The sequence below is a fragment of the Jaculus jaculus genome, chromosome 5 (genome assembly GCF_020740685.1).
Source record: "Jaculus jaculus isolate mJacJac1 chromosome 5, mJacJac1.mat.Y.cur, whole genome shotgun sequence".
Classification (NCBI taxonomy): domain Eukaryota; kingdom Metazoa; phylum Chordata; class Mammalia; order Rodentia; family Dipodidae; genus Jaculus; species Jaculus jaculus.
The window spans coordinates 4260597-4288008 of NC_059106.1; the positions used below are offsets into that span (position 1 = coordinate 4260597).

General features: G+C 40.4%; 1 protein-coding gene across 2 annotated transcripts in view; it reads left to right on the forward strand.

Moving 5' to 3' along the window:
• The window catches only part of Rab18 (RAB18, member RAS oncogene family), a 36656-nt gene extending 9522 nt beyond the window's left edge, over positions 1–27134 (forward strand). The window contains exons 3-7 of one of the 2 annotated variants that reach the window (XM_045150675.1): positions 7257–7318; positions 14837–14909; positions 18596–18714; positions 18994–19060; positions 25414–27134. In XM_045150675.1, the coding sequence (XP_045006610.1) occupies positions 7257–7318; positions 14837–14909; positions 18596–18714; positions 18994–19060; positions 25414–25589 (497 nt within the window). In that variant the 3' untranslated portion in view covers positions 25590–27134. The remainder of the gene's footprint in view (positions 1–7256; positions 7319–14836; positions 14910–18595; positions 18715–18993; positions 19061–25413) is intronic. The other variant, XM_045150676.1, reaches the window with a different exon arrangement.
• The last annotated feature ends 278 nt before the right edge of the window (positions 27135–27412 follow it).

The following is a 27412-nucleotide window of genomic DNA, read 5'->3' on the forward strand; positions in this document are numbered from 1 at the left end:
TTACTTGCAAAGCCCAACTTCCTGTTTACAGCAGCAAGAGACTGTGGCATGTCTGTATACACACGTGTGCACATACACACATGCAAATAAATAAGTAAATGCATAAACTTTAACATAATATTAAAAATAATCATTTTCTTATTCAGTGCCTCTAATTCTGTATGAGTTTGAAAGTCATGCTTTGCTGAAAAGATTATTTCTGGTTGTATATATATGTGTGTATGTATGCATGCATGTACATTATGTTTTTTGAATATATTATTATGTCATCCATTAACAAAGATAATTTAATTTACTTTGCATACTGAAAATGGTAAGTCAGGGTTCTTATAATCTGTGGAGGAAATCTTTCAGTTCTTCAACATTGAGTATGATAGTAGTTGCGAATCTTCCTAAAATACTTGTTCAGAGACTTTTATGGTTTGGAGTTAAAAGTGTCCCCTGGATATCATATGCTAAAGACTTGGTTTTTACCTAATGGATTTCTAGGAGCTATTTGGATCATGAGGCCTCTGACCTAGTGAATGGATTGATGAAATAGTGGATTGATAACTAGATGTGTTAGTGGGAGGTGATAGAAGCTTTAGAAGGTTGAGCATGGCTGAAGGAAGTTCATCACTGGAGGAGATTTTGTCTTGGTCTCCTTTCTCTTTTTCTCCCTTTGCTTTCTGGTTACCAGAAGCTGAGCAGTTTTGTTCCATTGTGTTCTCCCTGACATGATGCTCAGCCTTACCAGAGGCTTACAGCAGTGAGGCAGCCAGCAGCCACAAAGGGGCAAGCAACCATGGACCCTCCAAAACTGTTTCTCTTAAGTTGTTTTTTCAGGTATTTTGTCATAGCAACCGAAATCTAATGAACACAAATGCCCGAATTTTAAGCAAATTTCCTTCTATTCCAAGTGTCACTTTTTTTAGAAAATGGGAGATTGAGACCAGAAACATACATTGGTATTATAAATTAATGTTCTTTATTAATGTACCCCAAATTGAGAGCCAGTGCTCAGGTGTTTGTGGCTATGGACGTTGCCAGCAGGAAGTGGGAACTTGCAGGTGCCAGTTTGTGGAAGTTGAGGTGTTGACTTGGCAGAATTCCTGCCAGGGCCTGTGACACATGGCAGAAGGGGTCTGGGTGGGCTCTGATTGTAGGTGGCCGTGGACAAAGAAGGAAGTAAGGGAGAGGTGTGAGGGGAAGAGAGAGGAGAGACAGAAGGGAGGGAAATATGAGAAAGGGAGAGAGAAATGGGAGAGAAAGAAAGAAGGCACACAGGTAAGTGGGGAAAGCAGAGATCGACCAATATCTGTGAGCTCAGGAAGAAGCAGGAAGACACAGGGAATATACATACGCCCACATAGTGAAGTGGGGGCAGAAGGAGTGGAAAGAGTGTGCCTAGTTCCAGCAGGTTTTTATACTCCTTGTCATATATAGGGCTGGAGGAGGTGAGGGAGTGAAGGAGGTGTGAGTTCAGGGAGCCAGGTTGTCTAGAGAAGGCCCTTTGGAGGAATATCCCACTTTGGAAAGGGAGGAATCTCTGACACTGACACCTGGTTTGTTACATGTTTTTATCATGAAAAGGTATTGAATTTTGACAAATTTCTTTTTTTTTGCATTAAGATGGTAATGTGTTCTGTTCTATTCCATTGTACTAATGTGGTTTTGGTTATATTCATCCATCCTTGCATTTATTTATTTATTTATTTATTTATTTGAGAGTGACAGACAGAGAAAGAAGCAGAGAGAGGGGGAGGGAGTCCGGAGGAATATATGAGTGTGTCAGGGCCTCCAGCCACTGCAAAGGAACTCCAGATGTATGTGCCCCCTTGTGCATCTGGCTTACGTGGGTTCTGGGGAATCAAGCCTCAAACCTGGATCCTTAGGCTTCACAGGCAAGCGCTTAACCACGAAGCCATGTCTCCAGCCCATCCTTGCATTCTTGCATGTTGAATCAGCTTGATTGTTTTCTTGCTGAGTTAAAATATGCACAATAGGGGGCTGAAGGCATGGCTTAGGAAAAGCCAAAGGACATCTGTTCAGTTTCTCAGGACCCATGTAAGCCAGACGCATAAGGTGGCACATGCGTCTGGAGTTTTTTTGTAGTGGCTGGAGTCCATCCCCCCCCCCCCCCCGCCTCCCTCTCTCTCTCTCTCCGCCCTCCTCCCTCTCTCTTTCTCCTTGTGTCTTTCTCTCAAATAAATAATAAAATTTAAGGAAACACACAGTAGACTTCTAAATATGACAGAGATAGCGTGCAACAAACAAGAAATAAAAGAAAGGTGATGGGAGACAAAGGAAAACAGATGTTATGGAAACAAGGCAGTTTTTTCACTTGTGGTAACTTAAGAAAGAAGATGAGCCCCACCCTGAACATGCATCTCGGGTTGGAAAGACTCATTAAGATGCATTTCCTTGATGGCTAGTGGTGACCCATATATCTAATGACCTTTTATTTTAGTTAGTTTTTTTTTTTTTTTCCACTGTAGCCCAGGCTGACCTGGAACTCACTCCATAATGCCAGACTGGCCATGAATTTATAGCGATCCTCCTACCTCTGCCTCCCTAGTGCTGGAATTAAAGGTGGCACCATCATAGCCAGCTTTTCAAAAAAAAATAATTAATTAATTTTGGGGTCAGAGAGAGAGCATGGGCACACCAGGGGGCTTCTAGCCACTGTAAACGAACTCCAGATGTATGCACTCTCTTGTGCATCTGGCTTACATGGGTGCTGGGGAATTGAACTGAGGTCCTTAGGCTTCATAGGCAAATGCTGTAACCGCTAAGCCATCTAGCCCACATCATACCCAGCTTTTAATGACCATTTTTAGTTTACTTAGTGAGAACTGTGTATTTCCTTAGCCCACTGATTGGGTTACTTGTTTTATAGTCTGTGGTTTTTTGAGTTCTTTATATATTTTAGATGTGAACCCTATGTTCCATGTGTAATAAGCAAGGGTGGATTTACCCCATTTTGCTAGCTATTTTTATTGTTTCCTAATCCCACTTGTCAATTCTTGGCATTATTTCCTTAGTGGAGGCTTTTCAGAAAGTCCTGCCCAATACCTATATTTTGAAGTGCTTTATTTGTGTGTTCCTTTAGCAGTTTATAATCTTCAGGTCTTACCCTAAAGTCTTTCATTTTCAGTTTTATTTTGTGCGAGGTAAGAGATATGGATCTAGTTTTGTTTTTCTACAAGCAGAAATCCCATTTTTCCCATTATCATTTGTTAAAGAGACTATCTTTTTTCCAGTGTATGTTTTTAATACATTTGTTAAAACCTCAAGTGTCTGTAGCTGTGTGGGTCCTTTATTCCACTGTTCTGCAGGTCTTTTTTTGTGCCCATACAGTGCTGTTCTTGTGACTATGGCTGTCAGCTTTAACTTGAGATGAACATTGCTGGTTCTGCTTTGAATTATTTTGGCTATTTGTGGTCTTTTATGCTTCCATAGAAATTTAAGGATTTTTTTCTTTTCCTAGTTCTGTGATGACTGTCATTGGAATTGGAAAGAATTTTTTGTTTTGTTTTGTTTTTCAGGGTAGGGTTGCACTGTAGCCCAGGGTGACCTGGAATTCACTATGTAATCTCAGTGTGGCCTCAGACTCATGGAGATCCTCCTACCGTTGCCTCCTGAGTACTGGGACTAAAGGCATACAGCACCATGCCTAGCTTAAATTATTTTAGGTATTTAATTAATTAATTAATTAATTAATTAATTAATTATAAGAGCACGAGAGAGGTTATTGGCAAACCATGGACTCTAGCCACTACTGTCGAACTCCAGACATGTGCACCATCTTGTACACATTTGTGACCTTGTACACATGTTTCACCTTGTGCATCTGGCTTACATGGGTTCTGCTGAGCTGAGCCTGGGTCCTTAGCCTATGCAGGCAAGCACCTTAACTGCTAAGCTATTTTTCCAGCCCTGAAAGATTTTTTTTTTTTTTTTTTTTTTTTTCCGAGGTAGGGTCTCACTTCAGCTCATGTTGACCTGGAATTCACTATGTAGTTTCAAACTCATGGCGATCCTCCTACCTCTGCCTCCCAAGTGCTGGGATTAAAAGCATGCACCACCACGCCTGGTTCCTGAAAGAACTTTTAAAAAATATTTATTTATTTGAGAGAAGAATGAGATTGGGCATGCCAGGGCTTTCTACTGCTGCATACACCAGCTCCAGATGCATGTGCTGCTTACTGCATTTGGCTTTATGTGGGTACTGGGGACTAGATACCCAGACTGTTAGATATTGCAAGCAAGCACTCTTAACCACTAAGCCATCTCTCCAGCCTTTCATTGGGATTTTGATGGGGTTTGTGTTGAATCTGTATATTGCTTTCAGTAATATATTTTTTATAACATTTATTCTGCCAATCTATGTGTGTAGAAAGTGTTTATATTTTCTGATGTCTTCAATTTCTTTCTGCAGCGTTTTGGATTTTCACTATAGATGTTTTTTCAGTTCCTTGGTTAGGTTTATTCCACAGAATCCACTTACCCCAGTTAGAACAGCAAATACAAGAACAAATAACAAATAGTGGTACAGAAAGAAACTCTGGTGTACTGCTGGCGAGAATGTAAATTAGTTTAGCCACTATGGAAGTCAGTGTGGAGGTTCTTCAGACTGAAAATAGATCTATCATATGACCCAGCTGTATTACTCTTCGGAATTTATCCAGTGGATTCCAAGTCAGCATATCAAAGAGATCCTTGAGTATTGAGTGTAACACTATTATTGCAGCACTGTTCACAGTGGCTAAAAGATTATTAAATAGCTAGGTGTCCTTCGACAGAAGAACAGATGACGAAAATGTGCATGTGAACAATAGAATGTTAAGTCTTTTTTTTTTTTGGTGTATATTTATTTATTTATTTATTTTAAATGTGAGCATTCTTTTTTTTTCTCAATTTTTATTTTTTATTTTATTTATTTTTAAAAAATTTTTATTAACATTTTCCATGATTATAAAATATATCCCATGGTAATTCCCTCCCTCCCCACCCCCACACTTTCCCATTTGAAATTCCATTCTCCATCATATTACCTCCCCATTACAATCATTGTAATTACATATATACAATATCAACCTATTAAGTATCCTCCTCCCTTCCTTTAGAATGTTAAGTCTTTTTTTTTTTTTTTTTTTTTTTTGGTTTTTTCAAGGTAGAGTCTCACTCTAGCTCAGGCTGACCTGGAATTAACTATGTAGTCTCAGGGTGGCCTCGAACTCATGGCGATCCTCCTACCTCTGCCTCCCGAGTGCTGGGATTAAAGGCATGCACCACCACGCCCGGCTCAGAATGTTAAGTCTTAAAGAAGAATGACGTTAATGTCATTTGTAGGAAAATGGATACAACAGATTTATAATGCTACGTTAAGTCAGACTAAGAAAGACAAATAATGCATGTTTTCTTGTCATTTGTAGATCTTAGTGATACGTAGATGGTGTGTGGCATGGCAGTTAATAAAAAGCTGTCTTAGGAGAACAGAGGGGATTAGCAGGAAGGGGTGGAGGAAAGGAAGGGTTGAGGGTCCTCAAGGGGAACATGGGCAAAGTACATTATATACTTATATGAAAATATCCTTGAAGCCCAGTATTATGTACAATGAATATATGCCAATATTAAAAAGAATCAGTTTGGCTTTTTTGTACTTTTTCATATTTTACAATTAAAGTTTATTATTTTTGTTGCTGTTTCCATTGTATTTTTAACTATCAGACAAAGCAGATTGAATCTTCTCTGTTGTGTCTTCTATATTTAAAAAAATCTTTATATACTTTTTGAAAAACCTTAAGAATTTAACTTTAAGATATCCACAACAGTCCATGTCAGTGAAGACTATATTATTTTTAGAAAAAAAAAAGAAAAAAAAAAAAAGATATCCACAACAGGCTATCTCTGTGCAGTGTCTAGTAATTGTCATAACTCAGTACCTGAACCAAATCAAAACCATTTCCTTTCTCAAATTTTAATCTTTTTACAAAAGGAATAGGAAGAAAATGAAAGTAATTTCATATTGTTTATATCACTGCTTCTACTTTAAAGGGGCATACTGCTTCTGTAGAACTAGTGTATTAAAGATATTTGGGATATGGATTTTGTTTGGTTGGCTGCAAAGAAATTTTATAGTTGGGTTTTCCTTAGACTACGTGATTAGATGTTCCTGTCACTAATAGTCGCCTGTCATTCTAGGAATAGCTTCATCACCTTTATCATTGTAGCCCAACCTACCAAGTGTCACACATCTTTGGCATACAGGGAGACAAGGTATAATGTGTATTTTGAATGTATACTTTCATGACCTAAGTTGTATATATAATGGGTTACCAGAAGTTATCCAAAGAGTACTAATGTAGTTCTATATTGGTGACAGATATACTTTTTATAAATGTTAAATTTGTACTTTTTAGAAAGCATTTAGTATGTGAGGGTGCTGTTTCTTTTAGTTGGAACTGTTTGAATTAATTGTGACAAGCTAATAAGATCTTTTGTAAGTTTCTTTCCAAACTTCTTGAGCTAATGTTTTCCGTCTGCTGGTGGAATAGACTGCACATCATTGTTGAGGCGCTTTGAAGAACACGTGGGCAGTTCTGGTCATTTAGGCCAGATGGCTGTGTCAACTTCTTTTCTTGGAAAGGAGAGGAGGTTTTGTGACCTGTTGTAATTAAACCTTCTGTGACTTCTTATATGGAGCTCTCTTTAGTGTTCATAGAAGTTTTTTCAGAGAATGCTGGACATCCCTGTTTTATTTATCAAGACTAATAGAGAATTGGGCATAAATGACTATATGTAAACTTTTTGAAGTAGTGCAAGTGTTCATTGGACAAGTTATGTAAAATAACACTTTTTTAGGATTAAAAACAAATAGTTCATAAGACAAGGTATGAACAGTTCTTTTAAATTTTGATTAGTCTCGGTAGCCACTTACAGACAGCCAAGCTCTTACTCAGCAGGTGTGTCAAGGTAGACAGTGTTAACAGTGTGTGGAGCTTCACCTGGGAATGTGCCGGGGTCCACCGAGCCAGAAGGACTCCTTTCCTCATTAGCACTTTTATTTCCACGCTGAATTCTCAGCATTCCTAGTTGTCAGTTAAATTGAATTTTCCTTTTTCTATTTTATCTTCACATTGAGAATTCTAAGAATTTTGGGTATGAATTTGGACATTTGATTAAGTAGCTTTTCTTTTTTTACTAGCTTGCTTTATAGTGGATTTTAAAAGTCTGTTTTACTGAACGACTTACCAAATTTTTATTTCTTCAAGGTGTTGACTTTAAGGTGAAAACAATTTCTGTGGATGGAAATAAGGCTAAACTTGCAATATGGGTAAGCATTTTTGATATGTATTTTTTACAAATGTAAAACTTAAAAGCAAAGCAGAAATTAATTGCGTTCTAGAGGTGAGAGAGCAACTTGTATTAAATGAGTACTTGTAATTTACCTTTCTTGGAGATTTGATATTGCTCCAAGGATATGCAGTATGTAGCTTATCTTACAAATGGGTAATTAGGCAGAGGCTTATTTTCCTTAAGTTTTTGATATGTATAATCCTTTCAGAATATTTTAAAATGGAGTATTAAAAAATTTACTTAATATGTCAGAAAAATTTATTGTTACTGGATATGCTGTCTCAGGGCACCAGTTCTTTTTCCTTTCTCTTATTACAGACATTTATAAAACTAGATTTCCCAACTTGGAATTTGTTTTTTAATTCCTTGTCTTTCCTTACTATTGTTTGTTCATTTGTGTATAATTTTTCCCATTGTGATCTTCATATCTGTGTTAACTAGACCACTTTGTGCTAATGCTGAATAAGGCAGTATTGCTGCCAAATGTGTGTGTTAGTCTCTAAATGTAATTACTAATATATAAATATGTATTATGCCTATTATTCATAAAATGCACCATCATACATGTTAATTTCGAAACTATGGCAAGTGCACGCCTGTGTTTTATGACATAATAAATACTGTTGAATAGTATTAAACTGTTAAGTATGGCCGAGGAGATAGCTCAGTTGGTAAAGTGCTTGCCTTATAAGCATGAAGACCTCCGTGAGATCCCCAGAACCGTGGTGATCCGCACTTGCAGTCCAGTGCTGAATCTGCCTGGGGCTCACTGGCCAGTCAGCCTGGTCTGCCTGGCAGGTTCCAGGTCAGTGAGAAGCCTTGACTCAAGAAAGGTAGATAGTGTCTGAACAACAGCCCAGATGTTCTGTGCGCGCGCGCGCACACACACACACACACACACACACACACACACACACAGAGCAGTCATGAAATTGAGACTTACCTGCACATGATGGCTAAGCGGTGAATGCTGCCTCCATAGCGGCTGCAGATTGAGCAAGTGTTCATGGGTTATGTGGATGGTGGCATTCACCTTCTTCACATTCTCGGAATGGAGCCGAATTTCTAGGGTATGTTTCACTACAACGTGTGTTCAGGGTTTCTTCCTCATTTCTTTCTAGCATATAATATTTTAAATAAATGTTAGGCTATTTGTCCCTCCCTCCTAAATATATTTAGTGCCAATGCAAACAGTAATTTTGGAAAATGTTAGACTGACCATAGTGAAGTATATTGGACAATTTAAGAATACTGGCTTGTGCACTCAAGTGGAGTCTAACTTTCTACATGCTTTTCATGGTTGTTTTGTGGTCTCTTTCTGCCCTTGAATACTGCTTTGTGAAATACATGGACAAGAATGGGATGTGACCATTGATGGTTGCAGTGAGATTTTCTCTTATACAGGAAGGCTATTTTTATTTGAATTTTTCTTTCTACTTCCTGCTTATTGAAAAGGTTGGCAGGTACTGTTGAAGAGGCATTTTTACCCTAGGCTTATGGATATTTTTTAATGTGAGGTTTCTCTCTGACAAAATAACACTGGCTTATTCTAACAGCGCTAGCTGACAGAATAAGAAATTGGTAGGAACAAAAGGTTATCTTCAGTTAATGTGTACTTTTTTAGTGAACATACTTAAAAATAATAAACCCATCTATATGGACACTGTTATAAACATGTCTATATGTTATTTTCAAAAGAAGTAAGTTACACCTTCTTTTTCCACCCGCTTCTCTTTCCTCCCATACCCCTCACATGTGAATGTGTCAGTGGTGTAGAGGTGCATCAGCTTCTGTGGCCTTCGGATACTCCGTCTCATGGCTGCGTTTTAATAAAAGTGCTTAAATTAACATCAGAATTTTGCAGGTTAAATATTGTTTTCATAAGTATCCCGATTTATACATCTGCATGTACTTACCTGATTATATTAGGTTGTGTCTAGAGGAGAAATGTTGGCTTAAAGAAAGTGATATAAACCAGAAGAATTGATGTAATCCCCAAAGTCTTAATTTTTTCTCATCAATTATATTTTCTTTCTTTTTTTTTTCTTTTTAAATTTTTATTAGCATTTTCCATGATTATAAAAAAAAATCCCATGGTAATTCCCTCCCTCCCCCCCACACTTTCCCCTTTGAAATTCCACTCTCCATTATATTACTTCCCCAACTCAATCATTGTACTTACATATATACAATATCAACCTACTAAGTACCCTCCTCCCTTCCTTTCTCTTCTCTTTATGTCTCCTTTTTAACTTGCTGGCCTCTGCTACCAAGTATTTTCCTTCTCACACACAAGCCCAATCTTCTGTAGCTAGGATCCACATATGAGAGAGAACATGTGGCGCTTGGCTTTCTGGGCCTGGGTTACCTCACTTAGTATAATCCTTTCCAGGTCCATCCATTTTTCTGCAAATTTCATAATTTCATTTTTCTTTACCGCTGAGTAGAACTCCATTGTATAAATGTGCCACATCTTCATTATCCATTCATCAGTTGAGGGACACCTAAGCTGGTTCCATTTCCTAGCTATTATCAATTCAGCAGCAATAAACATAGTTGAACACATACCTCTAAGGAAATGAGATGATTCCTTCAGATATATGCTCAATTGTATTTTCTTATTCATTTCATATTCCAGCATCTTAATCTGTACTGAATATTGTTGGCCTTTCTTATTTATGTATCTGTAATAACTTTTTTTTTTTTTTTGGTTATCGATGTAGGGTTTCACTCTAGCCCAGGAATGACTTGGAACTCACTGTGTTCTCAGGGTGGCCTCAAGCTCATGTAATAACTTTTTAACTTACTTGTATTTTGAATTTTTCTCATTGATTGTATTTGTAAGTGAATTTTCATATACATAGCCATTTTATATTAGCACTCATCTTTTCCATGAGCAGTATTTATTTGATACTAGTTCATCTTGTTACATTTTTTATTCCATCATTTATCTTTAAAATTTTGCTTAAGATGAGCATGTATTTGTGTTCTTGTCATGTGTAATATTACCTCTTGCGTTGTGCTGCAATTTTTTTTGCACTTTGTCAGACTTTTAAATCTTGTTAAAGGTGAGGTGGATGGGAAGGTTACTGCTGGGATATTCTTGCCATACCACAGTTTTTTTTAAAGATTAGGTCATGGACGTTCTTCATGGCATCTGGTTGTCATGTATGTAGAGGAGGGCCTTTCACATCAGCTTTAGAAATACATGTGCAGAGTTTACTGAATTCTGCTGTGGTTTTATTTATAGAAACACCATGCGTTCCTCTCCCACTTGAAAGCTGCTCTTAGGACAAGTAGAGTAATTGAGCTTAGCCCCACCTCCACTGCCTTCTGAAGGTGCACACCCATCTCACCCACACAGAATTTGTGAGGTGGGTTGCCTCTGTGCCTGATTTACATCATAGCCTCACTGCTAATCCCTGCATTCTGCTGTTTAGCCTTTTTAGATCTTCCTTAGCACCTAGTATGTCCATAACTGTTCAGTAATCTTTCCTTACTTACCCCATCAAAAAATTGAAACTACAGAAGATATACAAAAGACCTACCTGTTTCATCTTATAAAGATATCATTATATTTAACATATATTTCTGGTTTTTACAACAAACACAAGCAAAAGAATAATGTCTGGGGCCGGAGAGATGGTTTAGTGGTTACGTGCTTTCCTGTGAAGCCTAAGGACCCTGGTTCGAGGCTCAATTCCCAGGGACCCACATAAGCCCGATGCACAAGGTGACTCATGCACCTGGAGTTCGTTTGCAGTGGCTGGAGGCCCTGGCACACCCATATTCTCTCTCTCTCTGTCGCTCTCAAATAAATTTAAAAAAATAATAATGTCTGATGTATAGTTATTGTAAATCCTGTTCCAATGCTATGGTACAGAACCTTGGAATTTTTCTTTCAAAATTATCATATCTAAACATTTATGAGTCAACCAAAAATATCAAGACTGGACTGGAGAGATGGATTAATGGTCAAGGCACTTGCTGGCAAAGTCTAAGGGTCGAGGTTTAATTCCCTAGTACCTACGTAAAGCTGGATGCACTAGGTGGCATGTGTGTCTGGAGTTCATTTGCAGTTATTAAAGGCCCTGGTGTGCTTATTCTGTCTCTGCCTCTTTCTCTCTCTCTCAAAAAATGAATAAAATTTAAAATATCAAGACTAATAACTTGTTTAATTAAGTTTTCACATGTAAAGTATCAATATTATGTTCAACATTTTAACATGAAAACATTTCTTGCACATGTCTTTTCTGGTTTGTGTATGTATGTATGCATGTATGTGTGTTTGTGTATGATAACTGTGTGTGTATTCAGGTGTATGCATGTGGGGTGCACATGCTGTGGTGTTCCTGTGGAGGTCAGAGGGTATCTCTGGGTGTTGGCCTTTGCCTTCCCCTGGTGTGAGCCGGGCTCCCTCGTTCTCCACTGCACTCCCCAGGCTGGCGGCCTTGTGGCTTGTGTCTCCTCCCTCCTCTCACTGGAGGTGCAGCTGGATGACAGATGCCGCTTGTCAGTGTAGGTGCAGGTGCCGGGGACCCGAGCCCAAGGCCTCATGCCTGTGCCAAGGGTTTTAGCCACTGAGCCAGCTTCCCAGGCCTGTCTTCACTTTTAAAGCATAGTCTTCATGGATATTGTAACTGCGTTTATAGTTCTGTTTTTTATTTTGTATTTCATCAAGACGGCTGTCGTTTTCAGTACTGGGATTGAACCTGGGCCTGATGCATGCTGGCAAGTGCTCTACTGCTGAGCTGCATACCCAGCTCGAGAGACAGACCAAGAGAGAGACTTTTCTTTTTAGGGTTGTCCTGAGTTATCCCAAATGGCTTTGAATTTGCTGTTTAGCCCAGGTAAAACTGAGATTGGTAGTCTTCTTGCCTTACTCCCTGGAGTGACTGGGGCTAAGCTCAACTAAGGTGGTTTTTGAAGTTGATCTCAAAAGTTCATATTCGTTTGCTTTCTGCTAGCTCGAAAGTACTGAAATAGTTGCATTACACAAATTACTTGACTTCTTTCTTGCCCTAACAACAATGCTTAGAACTAAGTTATTTCAGATTTGGCCCTTGCCTGTGGTTCTTGTTATAAACTAGAGCAGTGGTCCACTTATGGGGAAAAAAGCAAATTCTTTTTTTTTTTTTTTTTTTCAAGGTAGGGTCTCACTCTAGTCCAGGCTGACCTGGAATTCACTATGGAGTCTCAGGGCAGCCTCAAACTCACGGGAATCCTCCTACCTCTGCCTCCTGAGTACTGGGATTAAAGGCATGCGCCACCATGCCTGGCTAAAACAGCAACTTCTTAAATATCCAGTTTCTGTTCTACAACTGAGTCTTATCTTTGAATAATAGCTTTTCCTTCTTTTCTCATTTTCTTAAAAAACAAAACAAAGCTATAGTCTTCAAATGCTTCCCATGACGGAATTCTCAGTTATAATATGTGGGGATACTTAGTAATTTAAATGCTAATTCACCATTTATTTACATGTAAGTAAATGACTAGAAAGATTCTTACAGTGACTCATCTCTTACATCATTTTTATTTAATATTTATGAATTGGGGTTTTCAATTTGATACTGGTTTAATACTATGAACACATTTTCATAGCTTTTAATGAAGTATATTTCATGATTGATTAAAAATCTTAAATATAAAATGGTAGAAAATATTTCATTGTTAACATATGGATTGATAGTTGCTTTCCAAAGTGGTAACAAAATTTAACTGCAATTATATCATTATGGTTTCCAGTTGATTTACTTTCTCTACAGACTTGAGTCTTGATCTCTTGATTATAGTCGTGTCATGATTATTAAAATATTGGCTCATATTAATTATAATCTGTTTTAAGCAGTAAGCCTGTCTCATGTAGCTTTTAATTTACACTGTTCTTGAAAAGTTGAGCTCATGTGCACATTGAGTCATTATTGTCAGTGAGAGGCAGTTGGGGTTAGTCTCTATGGTGCTAGGAGTCTGGAAGCAAGGGCTGTGTGCCTCCCTGCCTCTGTGCAGGAAGTTCAGGGCAGTTCCCATTGAGTTGTTTTCTTCTTGTTTCCCTTCTGGGCTATAAATCCCCTCCACTACTCTATTGCCTTATGGCATCCTTGTTTGGCCAGACAAAGAAACTCCCTGTTGCTGGATCCCCTCATCACTGTTTTAAAATTCCTCTCCAGTCTTACAAACCTCCTAGAGGTAATTGATACCTATCTGCAGAAGTTTCTGCTTTTCCCACAGCTAACTTTTCAGTAGCATGTGGCAATTGTAGCTAAGATGAAATTTGGTGTATATAGGTTACTTTACATCAATGGACTGCAAACATTTTGTCAAAAGCCACATAGTAAATATTTAGGCCAGTGCCTAAATGGGTCCTATGGTAGTGTGTGAATGAATGGGCCTGGGTGTGTTTCAACTTTATACAGTAAACCCTTGCAGAGTAAGACAGGTGATGATGGGCTGAAGCAGCAACCTGCCAAATGCTGCTCTGTGCTCTTAGGTGCCCTGGAGCCCAGTCTACAGTGCTAGAAGGAAGACAGAGGACCCAGGCCTAGAAGCAGGCAGAGGCTTGTTAATAGTTGTTCCTTCTCCTCTCCTTCCTCCTCCCTTCTTTTCCATTCTTTTTCACACTTGTTACTCCCGCCTCTTCTTTCTGTTCTTATTAAAGTAGTAGGTTTGTAGTTTGCATTTTTCTAAAAGAAGATACATTAAAAGCCCAATTCTTCCCTGGGGCTAGGTAGATGGCTTAGCAGCTAAGAGCACTTGCTGTGCAAGCATGAGGACCTGGTTCAGACCCTCAACGTTCACCTAGAAAGCCAAGCATGGCCGCACATATTTGTAACCCCAGCGCTTGGGGTAGGGAGGGAGACTAAGAGGATCATTGAGGCACAGTGCCCAGTCAGTCAAACTGAAAAGCCATAAACTCCAGGTTCAGGAAATGAGGCTAACAGTGATAGAGGAGAAAACATTAGGTGTTCTCTGATCTCCACACACAGGCTCCATCTAGCTCGCTCCCTTCTTTTCTCCCCCTCCCCCTTGCTTGCACATACTCTTCCCTAAAATAAGACACCTCTGTATTTCTTTAAATCAGTGTCTTCAGCTTTCATTCTCTCTTCAGAATAATCTGGAAGATTTCTTTTTTAAATTCCTGTTTTTAACCTAGATCACTTAAGTCAGAATCTTTGGGAATTGGACACAAAGATTTCAAAATTTGACTGTGTTGCTGAAGTTGAGATTTATGGCCTTGAAGAAATGTGTTTTATGAAAATCTTAAGTCCAAAATGATATAAAGCCTTTACTTAGTTCATATTTCTTGAGATGATATAGTATTTATTAATTTTATTTATCTTACGCTTGCCAATAAAATACATCATTTAAATTCCAGGTCATTTGATGAGCTTGTAGACTGGTACTATTTCAATAATATGATTTAAATTTCTTCTCTTTAATTACTGCATTGAAAGATGTTTTATACTTTGATTTACCTAATAATAATTGTCACTTTTAGGATACTGCTGGTCAAGAGAGGTTTAGAACATTAACTCCCAGCTATTACAGAGGTGCACAAGGTGTTATATTAGGTGAGTTTTTTACTTGGATATTCTGTGTAAAATAGTACTCACTGGAATTTTTGTTTTCTTAGTCTAGGAAGGTCAATATTTAAATTTAATTTTCTTTAGTGCTACTTTTGTGTGTGTATGTCCGTATGTATGTATGCATGGTTTTTAAACTTACAGTGACTTCATTGAATATTAATATTATAACTATAAATTTTTAACCACTTGCCTGGAAATTCAAAAGTGAAAATAAAATTGTTAATGGTTTGAAAGTACGTATTGATGAAGACATAAACTGGAAATCTGCATGCTTTAGTCTGTCTTTGTATAGTAAACCCATCTTCATGAATTAATATTTGCTTTAATTTGTAAATCAAGAATAGTATTTATTACTAAATATGAGATCAGAGTTAGTAATCTTATAACATAGCACAAAATATTTAACTCTGATGATTCATAATAAGATCAAATTTGAAAACTAAATCAGTATGGTTTGTTGAGAAATACTGTTTTTCATACTCCTGGAAAATGTTTGGAAAGAATATCGATCAGCTGTAGATAGTTGTATCATGAATTTATAGTGTTGAAGTCAGGTTCGCATTGCTGGCAGAAAACATCCGACTGAGAGCACCTTGTGGGAAAAAAGCTTTATTTTGGCTTACAGACTCAAGTGGAAGATCAATGATGGCAGGGTAAAATTAAGACATGAGCAGAAGGGGATATAACCTGACCAACATCAGATGCACATCAGCAGTAGGAGAGTGTACCAAACACTGGCAGAAGGAAGCTGGTTATAACACCCATTACCCACCCTCAACAATACACTGCCTCCAGAAGGCTTTAATTTCTAAATTGCCATCAGCTGGGAACCTAGCATTCAGAACACCTAAGTTTATGGAGGACACATGAATCAAACCACCACATTGCACCCCTGGCCCCCGTAAACTGATAACCATACATGCTATAAAATACAATGTATTCAGTCCAACTTTAAAAGTCCCCATAGGTTTGTCAACCCTAATGATGTTCACACATCCTCATAGTCCAAGATCTTTTTTTTCTCAATTTTTTATTAACATTTTCCATGATTATAAAAAATATCCCATGGTAATATCCTCCCTCCCCCCCACTTTCCCCTTTGAAATTCCATTCTCCTTCTCCTCCCCATCTCAATCACTCTTTTATTTTGATGTCATGATCTTTTCCTCCTCTTATGATAGTCTTGTGTAGGTAGTGTCAGGCACGGTGAGGTCATGGATATGCAGGCCATTTTGTGTCTGGAGGAGCACATTGTAAGGAGTCCTACCCTTCACATTCTTTCCGCCACCTCTTCCGCATTAGACCCTGAGCCTTGGAAGGTGTGATCAAGATGTTACTCAGTACTCCAGTCACTTCTTTCCAGCACTATGATAGCTTCTGAGTCATCCCAAGGTCACTGCAATCTGAAAAGAGAAGATTCTCTACCCAAAGTGAGAGTAGTGTTAATATAAGGGTATAAATTTTAAGAGAAGTGCTTACTGGGCAGTTTGGTAAGCATAGTATATATACTTATCCAGACATCAGCAGATGTTACACCCTTAGCGCTCCTGTTTTAAGTTTGCGGTATCAGGGATGTATTCCCCCCGTGGAGCGGGCCTCCAGTCCAGTTGGAGGGCAGTTGGTTTCCACCTTGACAGACATGCCACAATTGCACCCGTTGGCTCATTTGGCCTGGCTGGCCAATTACAAGGCTTGCAGTGTCCACTGTTGAGTGTCTTCACTAGTGGTATCTCTTCCTCCCATTGAACTGCATGCACAATGGCTTCTTCCAGTTTTCTGTCAGCTAGTCTGCATTCCAAGATCTTTTAACTGAGCCATAATACCAAAACAAAACCAAAACCAAAACCCATAATGACATAAAATAAACATTCACACTGCAAAAGATGGCATTGGGTATAGCAAAGAAATATTCAACCAATACAAGATTTAAAACACCCAGGGCAAACATCAGACTCTGTAGCTCCAAGTCTAACAACTCTAGCCAGTGACAAGTCTCCAAGTCCAATAATTCTAATCAGCAACAAGTCTCTGGAGTTCTAGTTCTGCCCCTCCAACTAGGCTACTCAGTTCTGTAATGCTTCATCTGGGGCTAACAGCTCTCCTTAGCAACCATCCCGAGGCCCCAGCATCTCCACTGGGTCTCCACTACAACCCATAGTCCATCCTCATGGCTCCATGGGATCTTCATGCAGGCCTCCAGCAAACCTGCTTTTCACAATGCCTGTGGTTGTTTACAAAATACAAATCTGTGTTGCAAATTTAATGACCTGGTCTTTTCCTGCATTTCTTAAACTCCAAAATACTAGGTGAGGTGCCAATATGTTAATACAGGGCAGAATAAAGTTGACTTTGAAGAATAGGACACTCCTTAAGTATTCAGGCCCCTTTCAAAAGACTGTATTCTTTCTGTTGTCCCAATGCAGGTCAGCTGGCCCAATCTCAGTGATTATAATCTCTCATACAGTTGGAGCTGAACAGGCAGCAGGTTCAGCCCAAAGATTTCTTTCTTTCTTTTTTTTTTTTTTTACTGTACCCCATTCCTCTGTTCACACCAATCCATTTCTATGCAGTGTAACCTTGCACAAGTTCTCAGGACATGGGCATAACAGCAAGCCTCTCATAGCCCAGTCTAAGCAAAGTTCTTTCTCACCATAACAAGCCAAATCTCATAGTCCATACTTCTTACTGCATTCAGGTTTTTTAACTCTGACCAGAATAGTCCATCAAGCTGTACTTGGTGTCTCTTAGGCCAAGATTTCTACATTCCTCTTGCTTAGCAGCTCCAAAAGGCCTAGCCACACAGTCAGGTTTCAAGCAGCTTCTTGGTACCAACTTTATTGTTGCAGTCAGGTTCGCATTGCTGGCATAAAACGCCAGACCAAGAACAGCTTGTGGGGGTAAAAGTTTATTTTGGCTTACAGACTCCAGGGGAAGCTCTATGATGACAGGGGGAAACGATGGCATGAGCAGAGGGTGGACATCACCTCCTCGCCAACATCAGATGGACAACAGCAGTAGGAGAGTGTGCCAAACACTGGCAAGTGAGAGTTGTCTACAACACCCATAAGCCTGCCGCCAATAATACGCTACCTTCAGGAGGATTTAATTTCCAAATTGCCATCAGCTGGGGACCTAGCATTCAGAACACCTAAGTTTATGAGGGACACCTGAATCAAACCACCACATATAGTAAGTCTGCATAATCAGTATGTCCTGAAGTTAGCAAACAATGTTATAATACAAAATGATGCAAGAGGAAAGTAATAACAGGAAAACTGACAGGACTCATCTACTAATTAGACTGCCATTTTTTTTCACAGTTGCAGACTCTGGTTCGTCCTTGTACTAAACAAGTTAAGAGGGTCGTATATGTTTAAAGTTAAATACATGTCAAATTTTGACTCTGCTCATGTTTGGACAGATGTCTTATGATGAAGCTGTTGTTTGCTATATATGAGTTTAAGTTATCACACAAAATATAATTTCCTATTACATATGTTAATAAAATTGAAATTTTTGTTAGATTATTTTAAACCCTCATAAGCATTGAAGGCTTAACAGAAAGCACACTTGCTTAAATAGTAAGGTTAGCTTCTAGGTGCATATCAGAAATAAATCATTACCTTTGGTTTTGAATGCTTTTTACTTGAATAGCTTTGCTTTTATTCTAGTCTATGATGTCACAAGAAGAGACACCTTTGTTAAACTGGATAATTGGTTAAATGAATTGGAAACATACTGTACAAGAAACGACATAGTAAACATGCTAGTTGGAAATAAAATTGATAAGGTAAGAAGCAAACACTTGCCATTTAGCAGTGCTCTCAGTATGGCATCAGTGAGACTTGAATGTAGCTCCTCTCACATACTGGCTGCATGTGAACTAGATCCCGAAGCTCTCATTTTTATTCCGAGACAGCTTCAAAGTTAGCCAGGCTGATCCTGGACCTAAAATCCTCCTGTCTTGGCCTTCTGAGTAGCTGGGATTATGGCATGTATCCTAAGATTACAGGCATGTACTGCCATGCTCAAGTGACAGCTTTTCTTAATCACTGCACTCATCTTTTAGGAAAATCGTGAAGTTGATAGAAATGAAGGTCTGAAATTTGCACGGAAGCATTCCATGTTATTTATAGGTAAGTATGTGAAATGAGTCTTTCAGTCTTAAGGTAGGATTTTAAAATGGAAGTTTTGCTAAACTTGTTTCCTAAGGGCCTATAAAATATATTCAGTTTATAATTCTCTTCTGTTACCAAATCTAAATAGAATAAGATCCCTTTTCTTTTTGTAGGAATAAGATTACAGGATGTGTGGAGCCATGTAGAGTACAAATGGATTATCCCCTCAGTACGCAAGGGCGTTCAGCACAGCTTACCCAGTGAAGTTTTGGCTGTCCATGTGCTGGTAGTATCAGCACCCCTGGTACTTGGTTAGAAATGCTTTACTTCAGACCCTTCCTACACTTTATGAATTGAAATCTGCATTTGACCATGGTCTTCAAATGGTGTATTGATATTTGAGGCACATAACACAATAGGTTGTCAAAGCATAGATCAGATTTGTCTCCTATAACTGCATTTAGCACAGTTATGGTCATTCATTTACATGCAGCCTGAGGTTGCTCATGGGCTACATGGCAGTGTTCAGTACTTCCTACTAAGCTATATGGCCTGACATAATTACTCTCTGATCCTTTTCTATTTACTCTGATCCTTTACAGAAAACCACTGCCAGCCCTTATCTGGAAAAGTGGTTATCCTTGAATCCCTTTTTAAAATGACTGGTCCCTGTGTTTTTATCATCAGACTAAAAGGCAGTTCATTAGATGTACCTAAGCTGATTCTGGTATGGAAGCCACTTTGGGAATTACTGATTTGACTACCCCATGTTATTAAACGTTTTTAGGAATCAGTAGAAGGAATTGAGAAAATATCATATATAGACAGAAACAGTATAGGTGAAAATATGAGAATTTTCAGAAAGGATATACTGTTGACTTACTGCTTCTTCCTTTCTACACATTAACATATACCATATTTCTTGAACATAGAATATAAGAACAGTGTGAAAAGTAAACAAACCCCCTTTTTTATGGAATATTTAGATTTAACATTATTTTGAGAAAAAGAATTGGCATGCAAGGGCCTCAAGTCACTGCAGTTGAATTCCTGATGCCTTTGCCACCTTGTGTGCCATGTATAATCTTGTGCATGCCACATCTTGTGTACTTGGGGAATTCAACATTCAATTCCTTAGGCTTGTAGGCAAGTGCCTTAATTTCTAGGCCATCTTTCCAGCTCTAGCATTGCAGATTTAAATATTTGTGCTATGAAGGAAAGAAATGTAAGAGGAGAGTGAATGATGTGTGTGCTGGTTAAATAGAAAAACGTTCTTGGAAGTACTATACTGCTATTTGACCAGAAATGTGTCAGTGCGGGGATCCAAAGGCTAAGAGGATAGTGAATCTTTCTAAAGGCAGGAACTGGCTTAGTATTTGGAGGACAAGGAGGAAGCTTGTGGGCTAGAGAATTAGCATGAGTTGGGGAGAATGAAGACTAATGCTGCTAGAAGCATTTGTGTAGAAAGAATACGTGAGCTGTGAGAAGTAGACGCAAGAGGCTGGTTATTCTCTTGCCGTGGCTCACTTGAATGAAGCTGGTAGCTTTGACTATAGCAGTAGTTGGTACTGGAGAGTTGACAGTTCTAGGAGATTCTGTAGAAGTAAAACTGTTAAGATATGTGTTTAAATTGAATGAAGAATCTAAGGAAAGAGGACAAAGACAACTCTATGTTCTAGCACACACAAGCAGGTGGATTCCACAGCATTAATTGGAGTGTGGAAGATTGAGATAAAGGTAGGTTTGGGGTAAAGATGTGGGGAATGAGATATTTTTCAGCTATTCAGGAGTCACACTGGTCATTTAGGTACCATTTAAAGTCTTGTGATGGGAGTAGTCATTAAAAGAATATAGATTGAGAAAGGGTAAAGGCTAAATGGATGGTACTTCAGTGATTAGAGATCAATAGAAAGAGGAGGTGCAAGCACATAGATCTGTGATTGACCTGCCGATGAGGTGAAGGATTACTGGAATGTTCCCTGTCCTGGGAGACAAAGGAACAAGAGTATTTTTAAAATGTCTAGTTTATCAAATGCCATAGATGCCAGGTGAGGGCAGGGTGCTTGACAAGATAAAGGGTGTTGATGATCTTGAATGGTTTTAATAGAGTGCTGGGGACAGAAGCCTAATTAACTGTAATACCCACCACTTCCACATGCTTTTTTCCATTCTCAGTTTCAGTCCCCATGGACAACGAAGATTTAGAAATAATCCATTATTCTAAATAATTTTTTTTCTTTTGGTTTTTCAAGGTAGGGTCTCTAGCTCAGGCTGACCTGGAATTCACTATATAGTCCAAGGGTGGCCTTGAACTCATGACGGTCCTCCTACCTCTGCCTCCCAAGTGCTGGGATTAAAGGTGTGTGCCACCATACCTGGCCTAAATTATTTTTATTGTAGTATATTATTTTAATTTTTGTTTTATTTATAATCCCTTCCTATGCTCATTAATAAATTCAACTTTATCATAGGTATACTTATTAAAAAATGGATACATAAAAAATATTTGTAGGGATGTTTTGGTTCATATGGCCATTGGAGGAGATTGGCTGCTGCCATTTGAAGAGAGCATGTCAAATAACACAGTGAAATTGACATATATAAGTTACCATAAAATAATTTTCAAGAAACACTGGATGGTTATGTGAAAATATGTGGGATATAGGGCATATGTGGTCATTTTGTTAATAAAATGGAAAATAATTTGGCATTTAGGCTGATTGGTAGAGATAGAATACATTATCCTTCAATAAACCCTGAGAAGGACAGTGTTCTGGGAGCTCCCAAAGGGGCTGGCTTTAGGTAGCAGTGAGGATGCTGACTAAACAGAAATTGGTCCCAGGAGTGGGGTGTTTGAACACGAGTGGAGGCAGCGCGTGAGGGTGTACATGAGGCAGCTGGCGACGTGACAGTGGCTCATCCGCTGGTTCTTGAACACGAGTGGAGGCAGCGCGTGAGGGTGTACAGGAGGCAGCTGGCGATGTGACAGTGGTTGATCCGCTGGTTCTTGAACACGAGTGGAGGCAGCGCGTGAGGGTGTACAGGAGACAGCTGGCGACGTGACAGTGGCTGATCCGCTGGTTCTTGAACACGAGTGGAGGCAGCGCGTGAGGGTGTACAGGAGACAGCTGGCGACGTGACAGTGGCTGATCCGCTGGTTCTTGAACACGAGTGGAGGCAGCGCGTGAGGGTGTACAGGAGACAGCTGGCGACGTGACAGTGGTTGATCCGCTGGTTCTTGAACACGAGTGGAGGCAGCGCGTGAGGGTGTACAGGAGACAGCTGGCGACGTGACAGTGGCTGATCCGCTCGTTCTTGAACACGAGTGGAGGCAGCGCGTGAGGGTGTACAGGAGACAGCTGGTGACGTGACAGTGGCTCATCCGCTGGTTCTTGAACACGAGTGGAGGCAGCGCGTGAGGGTGTACAGGAGACAGCTGGCGACGTGACAGTGGCTCATCCGCTGGTTCTTGAACACGAGTGGAGGCAGCGCGTGAGGGTGTACAGGAGACAGCTGGCGACGTGACAGTGGCTGATCCGCTCGTTCTTGAACACGAGTGGAGGCAGCGCGTGAGGGTGTACAGGAGACAGCTGGCGACGTGACAGTGGCTGATCCGCTGGTTCTTGAACACGAGTGGAGGCAGCGCGTGAGGGTGTACAGGAGACAGCTGGCGACGTGACAGTGGTTGATCCGCTGGTTCTTGAACACGAGTGGAGGCAGCGCGTGAGGGTGTACAGGAGACAGCTGGCGACGTGACAGTGGCTGATCCGCTGGTTCTTGAACACGAGTGGAGGCAGCGCGTGAGGGTGTACAGGAGACAGCTGGCGACGTGACAGTGGCTGATCCGCTGGTTCTTGAACACGAGTGGAGGCACGCGTGAGGGTGTACAGGAGACAGCTGGTGACGTGACAGTGGCTGATCCGCTGGTTCTTGAACACGAGTGGAGGCACGCGTGAGGGTGTACAGGAGACAGCTGGCGACGTGACAGTGGCTGATCCGCTGGTTCTTGAACACGAGTGGAGGCACGCGTGAGGGTGTACAGGAGACAGCTGGCGACGTGACAGTGGCTGATCCGCTGGTTCTTGAACACGAGTGGAGGCAGCGCGTGAGGGTGTACAGGAGGCAGCTGGTGACGTGACAGTGGCTCATCCGCTGGTTCTTGAACACGAGTGGAGGCAGCGCGTGAGGGTGTACAGGAGACAGCTGGTGACGTGACAGTGGCTCATCCGCTGGTTCTTGAACGCGAGTGGAGGCAGCGCGTGAGGGTGTACAGGAGGCAGCTGGTGACGTGACAGTGGCTCATCCGCTGGTTCTTGAACACGAGTGGAGGCAGCGCGTGAGGGTGTACAGGAGGCAGCTGGCGACGTGACAGTGGCTGATCCGCTAGTTCTTGAACACGAGTGGAGGCAGCGCGTGAGGGTGTACAGGAGACAGCTGGTGACGTGACAGTGGCTCATCCGCTGGTTCTTGAACACGAGTGGAGGCAGCGCGTGAGGGTGTACAGGAGACAGCTGGCGACGTGACAGTGGCTGATCCGCTGGTTCTTGAACACGAGTGGAGGCAGCGCGTGAGGGTGTACAGGAGACAGCTGGCGACGTGACAGTGGCTCATCCGCTGGTTCTTGAACACGAGTGGAGGCAGCGCGTGAGGGTGTACAGGAGGCAGCTGGTGACGTGACAGTGGCTCATCCGCTGGTTCTTGAACACGAGTGGAGGCAGCGCGTGAGGGTGTACAGGAGGCAGCTGGCGACGTGACAGTGGCTGATCCGCTGGTTCTTGAACACGAGTGGAGGCAGCGCGTGAGGGTGTACAGGAGACAGCTGGCGACGTGACAGTGGCTGATCCGCTGGTTCTTGAACACGAGTGGAGGCAGCGCGTGAGGGTGTACAGGAGACAGCTGGTGACGTGACAGTGGCTGATCCGCTGGTTCTTGAACACGAGTGGAGGCACGCGTGAGGGTGTACAGGAGACAGCTGGCGACGTGACAGTGGCTCATCCGCTGGTTCTTGAACACGAGTGGAGGCAGCGCGTGAGGGTGTACAGGAGGCAGCTGGTGACGTGACAGTGGCTGATCCGCTAGTTCTTGAACACGAGTGGAGGCAGCGCGTGAGGGTGTACAGGAGACAGCTGGTGACGTGACAGTGGCTGATCCGCTGGTTCTTGAACACGAGTGGAGGCAGCGCGTGAGGGTGTACAGGAGACAGCTGGCGACGTGACAGTGGCTGATCCGCTGGTTCTTGAACACGAGTGGAGGCAGCGCGTGAGGGTGTACAGGAGACAGCTGGTGACGTGACAGTGGCTTATCCGCTAGTTCTTGAACGCGAGTGGAGGCAGCGCGTGAGGGTGTACAGGAGACAGCTGGTGACGTGACAGTGGCTGATCCGCTGGTTCTTGGCAGATTTCTTCTGTGTCTTCAGCAGGAAGCTAGACCAGGTCTTGTGGCAGATCACTTACCATACACCAAGCATGAAGTAGAATAAAGGTAGTTCCTCGCTAAGATAAAGTACAAGGAGTGAGGCTTACCCTACAGTGAGAAAGCTAAGCTCTGAGAAAACGAGGGCTACACCAGTGGGCATGGTTCCTGTCATTTTATTCGGTCACCTGTGTTACTTGCATATTTAGAATAATTTTATTTTACTTTTTATTTATTTTTGAAAGACTGAGATGAGAGAATGGGCATGCCAAGGCCTGTAGCCACTGCAAACAAACTCTAGATGCATGTGCAATATGTGCATCTGGCTTACATGGGTTCTGGGAATTGAACCTGGGTCCTTAGTCTTTTCAGGCAAGCGCCTTAACCACCAAGCCATCTCTCCACCTCCACAATTAGGTTAAAATTTTAACTTGGAGTGTGGATTTCCTTATTTTAAAAATAGGAATAATATGTTCTTTGGGGGCATATTTTTTAAATTAACTGAAAATCTTAGGAAAACCTGGTAAGATATTTGATTAGGTCCTTACAAGTTAAAATCCTTACAACAGATGTTTGGGTTTGTATACCAATCTTTTATTTATTTATTTGAGAGAGGAAGAGGCAGATAGAGAATAGGTACACCATTGCAAATGGATTCCAGGTGCATGTACCACCTTGTGCAGCTGGCTTACATGGGTACTGGGAATCAAACCTGGATCGTTAGGCTTCACAGGCAAGCACCTTAACTTCTAAGACATCTCTCCAGCCCCCAATATTTTAATGGATCAAATTTAAGTAGCTCAGTTTGCAGGGTTAGAAGAAATTGAGTAATCCTTAAGGAGAAATTGCTGATTTGATTTTCAGTACCTCATAGGCCTGTATTACATCAAATCCTAGAAACACAGGGGAGCATGTTTGGAAGGAATGTGCTATGATCTTCAATTCATCTTCAATTGCAGAGGCAAGCGCAAAAACCTGCGATGGTGTTCAGTGTGCCTTTGAAGAGCTTGTTGAAAAGATCATTCAGACGCCGGGACTGTGGGAAAGCGAGAGCCAGAGTAAAGGAGTCAAACTGTCACACAGGGATGAGAGCCATGGAGGAGGAGCCTGCGGTGGTTACTGTTCTGTGTTATAAACTCTGGGAAATTCCATCTCTTGCATATTTCATCAGATAGTGACATCTTTCTGTATATAAACTCTTAACTGCTATCTTAGGGACCTTGCAGTTTGCACAGAATTGTTTTTATCATGGCAGTGAATATTTGCAAGAAATCCCACTCATTGGCTTTCCCAGGTAAATGTTATGGTAAGCATGCACAGTTTGCAGTCTATAGGTTTTTATGTAACATAAAATAGGTGTACCTTTATAAGTACATTTTGTTTTATGATTTACATTTATCATGTAATTTTTAAAAAACATCCATCTGTCTAGTATATGTTGCTACAGGTCTGCCTTTTGTCTCCTTTTTGCTTAAATATTCTTATCAGTTGCTGAATGAATTGGCATGTAGAACTCCTAGAACCATGGAGAGGTATTCAGGTATCATCAAACAGGTCAGATTTCCTTTGAGAAGTAACAAAGCATGATTTTACACTTTCCTGGGACATTTGGGATTCTCTTAGTATGAAGCAAAATTCTCAGTACAGAATGTAGCCAGACCAATTCATAATTAACTCTCTTTGTTCTGATGATGCTCTAAAATGGTAGTGACATGTTAACAAAGTTTAGTATTACTTTTGAACTCACTTCAGTGCTTAGCTCAGTTAACTGGAGTTTTAATCCTGTGATATGTACATTGGATTCATGATCCATTGATACTGTTTTTAGTTATGTGGGGTTGGGCAGAATGGCAATAAAGTTTTCCCTCATTTTGGTTTCGGAAGGACATGAATGGTGTGATCATAGTAACTCTTTTAGTACTCCCACTTTTAAACCAACATCTTTTGTCATAAATGTTGGTGATGTTTGTCCATATACTTCAGTTGTAGCTTGTGTGATGTTTATGATTTTCTGTATCTATGGCTTCCATAAATGGCTAGTTGATATTCAGAAACCCGTTTCTCTGTTTTGAGGGGTGGGGGGAGAACACTAACTGATAATTTAAGGAAAGGCATATTGCTTCCAAATTTTGATGTGTGGGAAATATGTTGTAACGAAAATCTAATAATTAACTGTAACAAATAGTCAATAGTTTATCAGAACCAACTTGTACAGACTAATCTTTTCCACAGTATTCAGGTTTCTAACTTCTTGCTATGGCATATTGTATGTTTCCTCACTCAGTTGTTAATTAATTTACATGGACCTCTGCTACCTTAAACCCAAATAAATAATTTATCCTTTGAGGCTAGTCACTTTAATACCTCTCACTTAGATTCCAGTATTAACTTTTGGACATTTATTCTCTGTGTATATTTGCAAATGATAAACATTTTTGTGTACCCTTGCAATATATGTGCTAATGGATTTACTTCAAATTGGGTTCCTTCCAAAATGTGTTTCTTCACATATGAAAGTCTCACATTCTATTTTGTTTACACTTGTTAGTGACATGTGATTAAACATTTTATACATTCTGTATATTTTTATTGAATATAAAACTTTTGCTTCAATAATAGAAAAAGGTAGCCACACATGTACTTATGATTTGTTCATGTTACATTAAACTAGATTTGTGTATCTGTTTAGAGTCTCTTTTTTTCCTCTGAGTTTGTATCATCTTTGTGTGCATTGGTCTGTTGACTTGGAAGAATTTAATACAAATGAGTCACTCTAATATAACTCTAATATAACTTAAGAATTTATTTTTGGGCTGAAGAGATTGCCCAGTGGTTAAGGTGCTTTCCTGCAAAGCCTAATAATCTGTGTTCTATTCCCCAGTACCCACATAAAGCCAGATACACAGTGGTACATGCATCTGGAGTTCATGTGCAGTGGCTAGAGGTCCTTTTGTACCC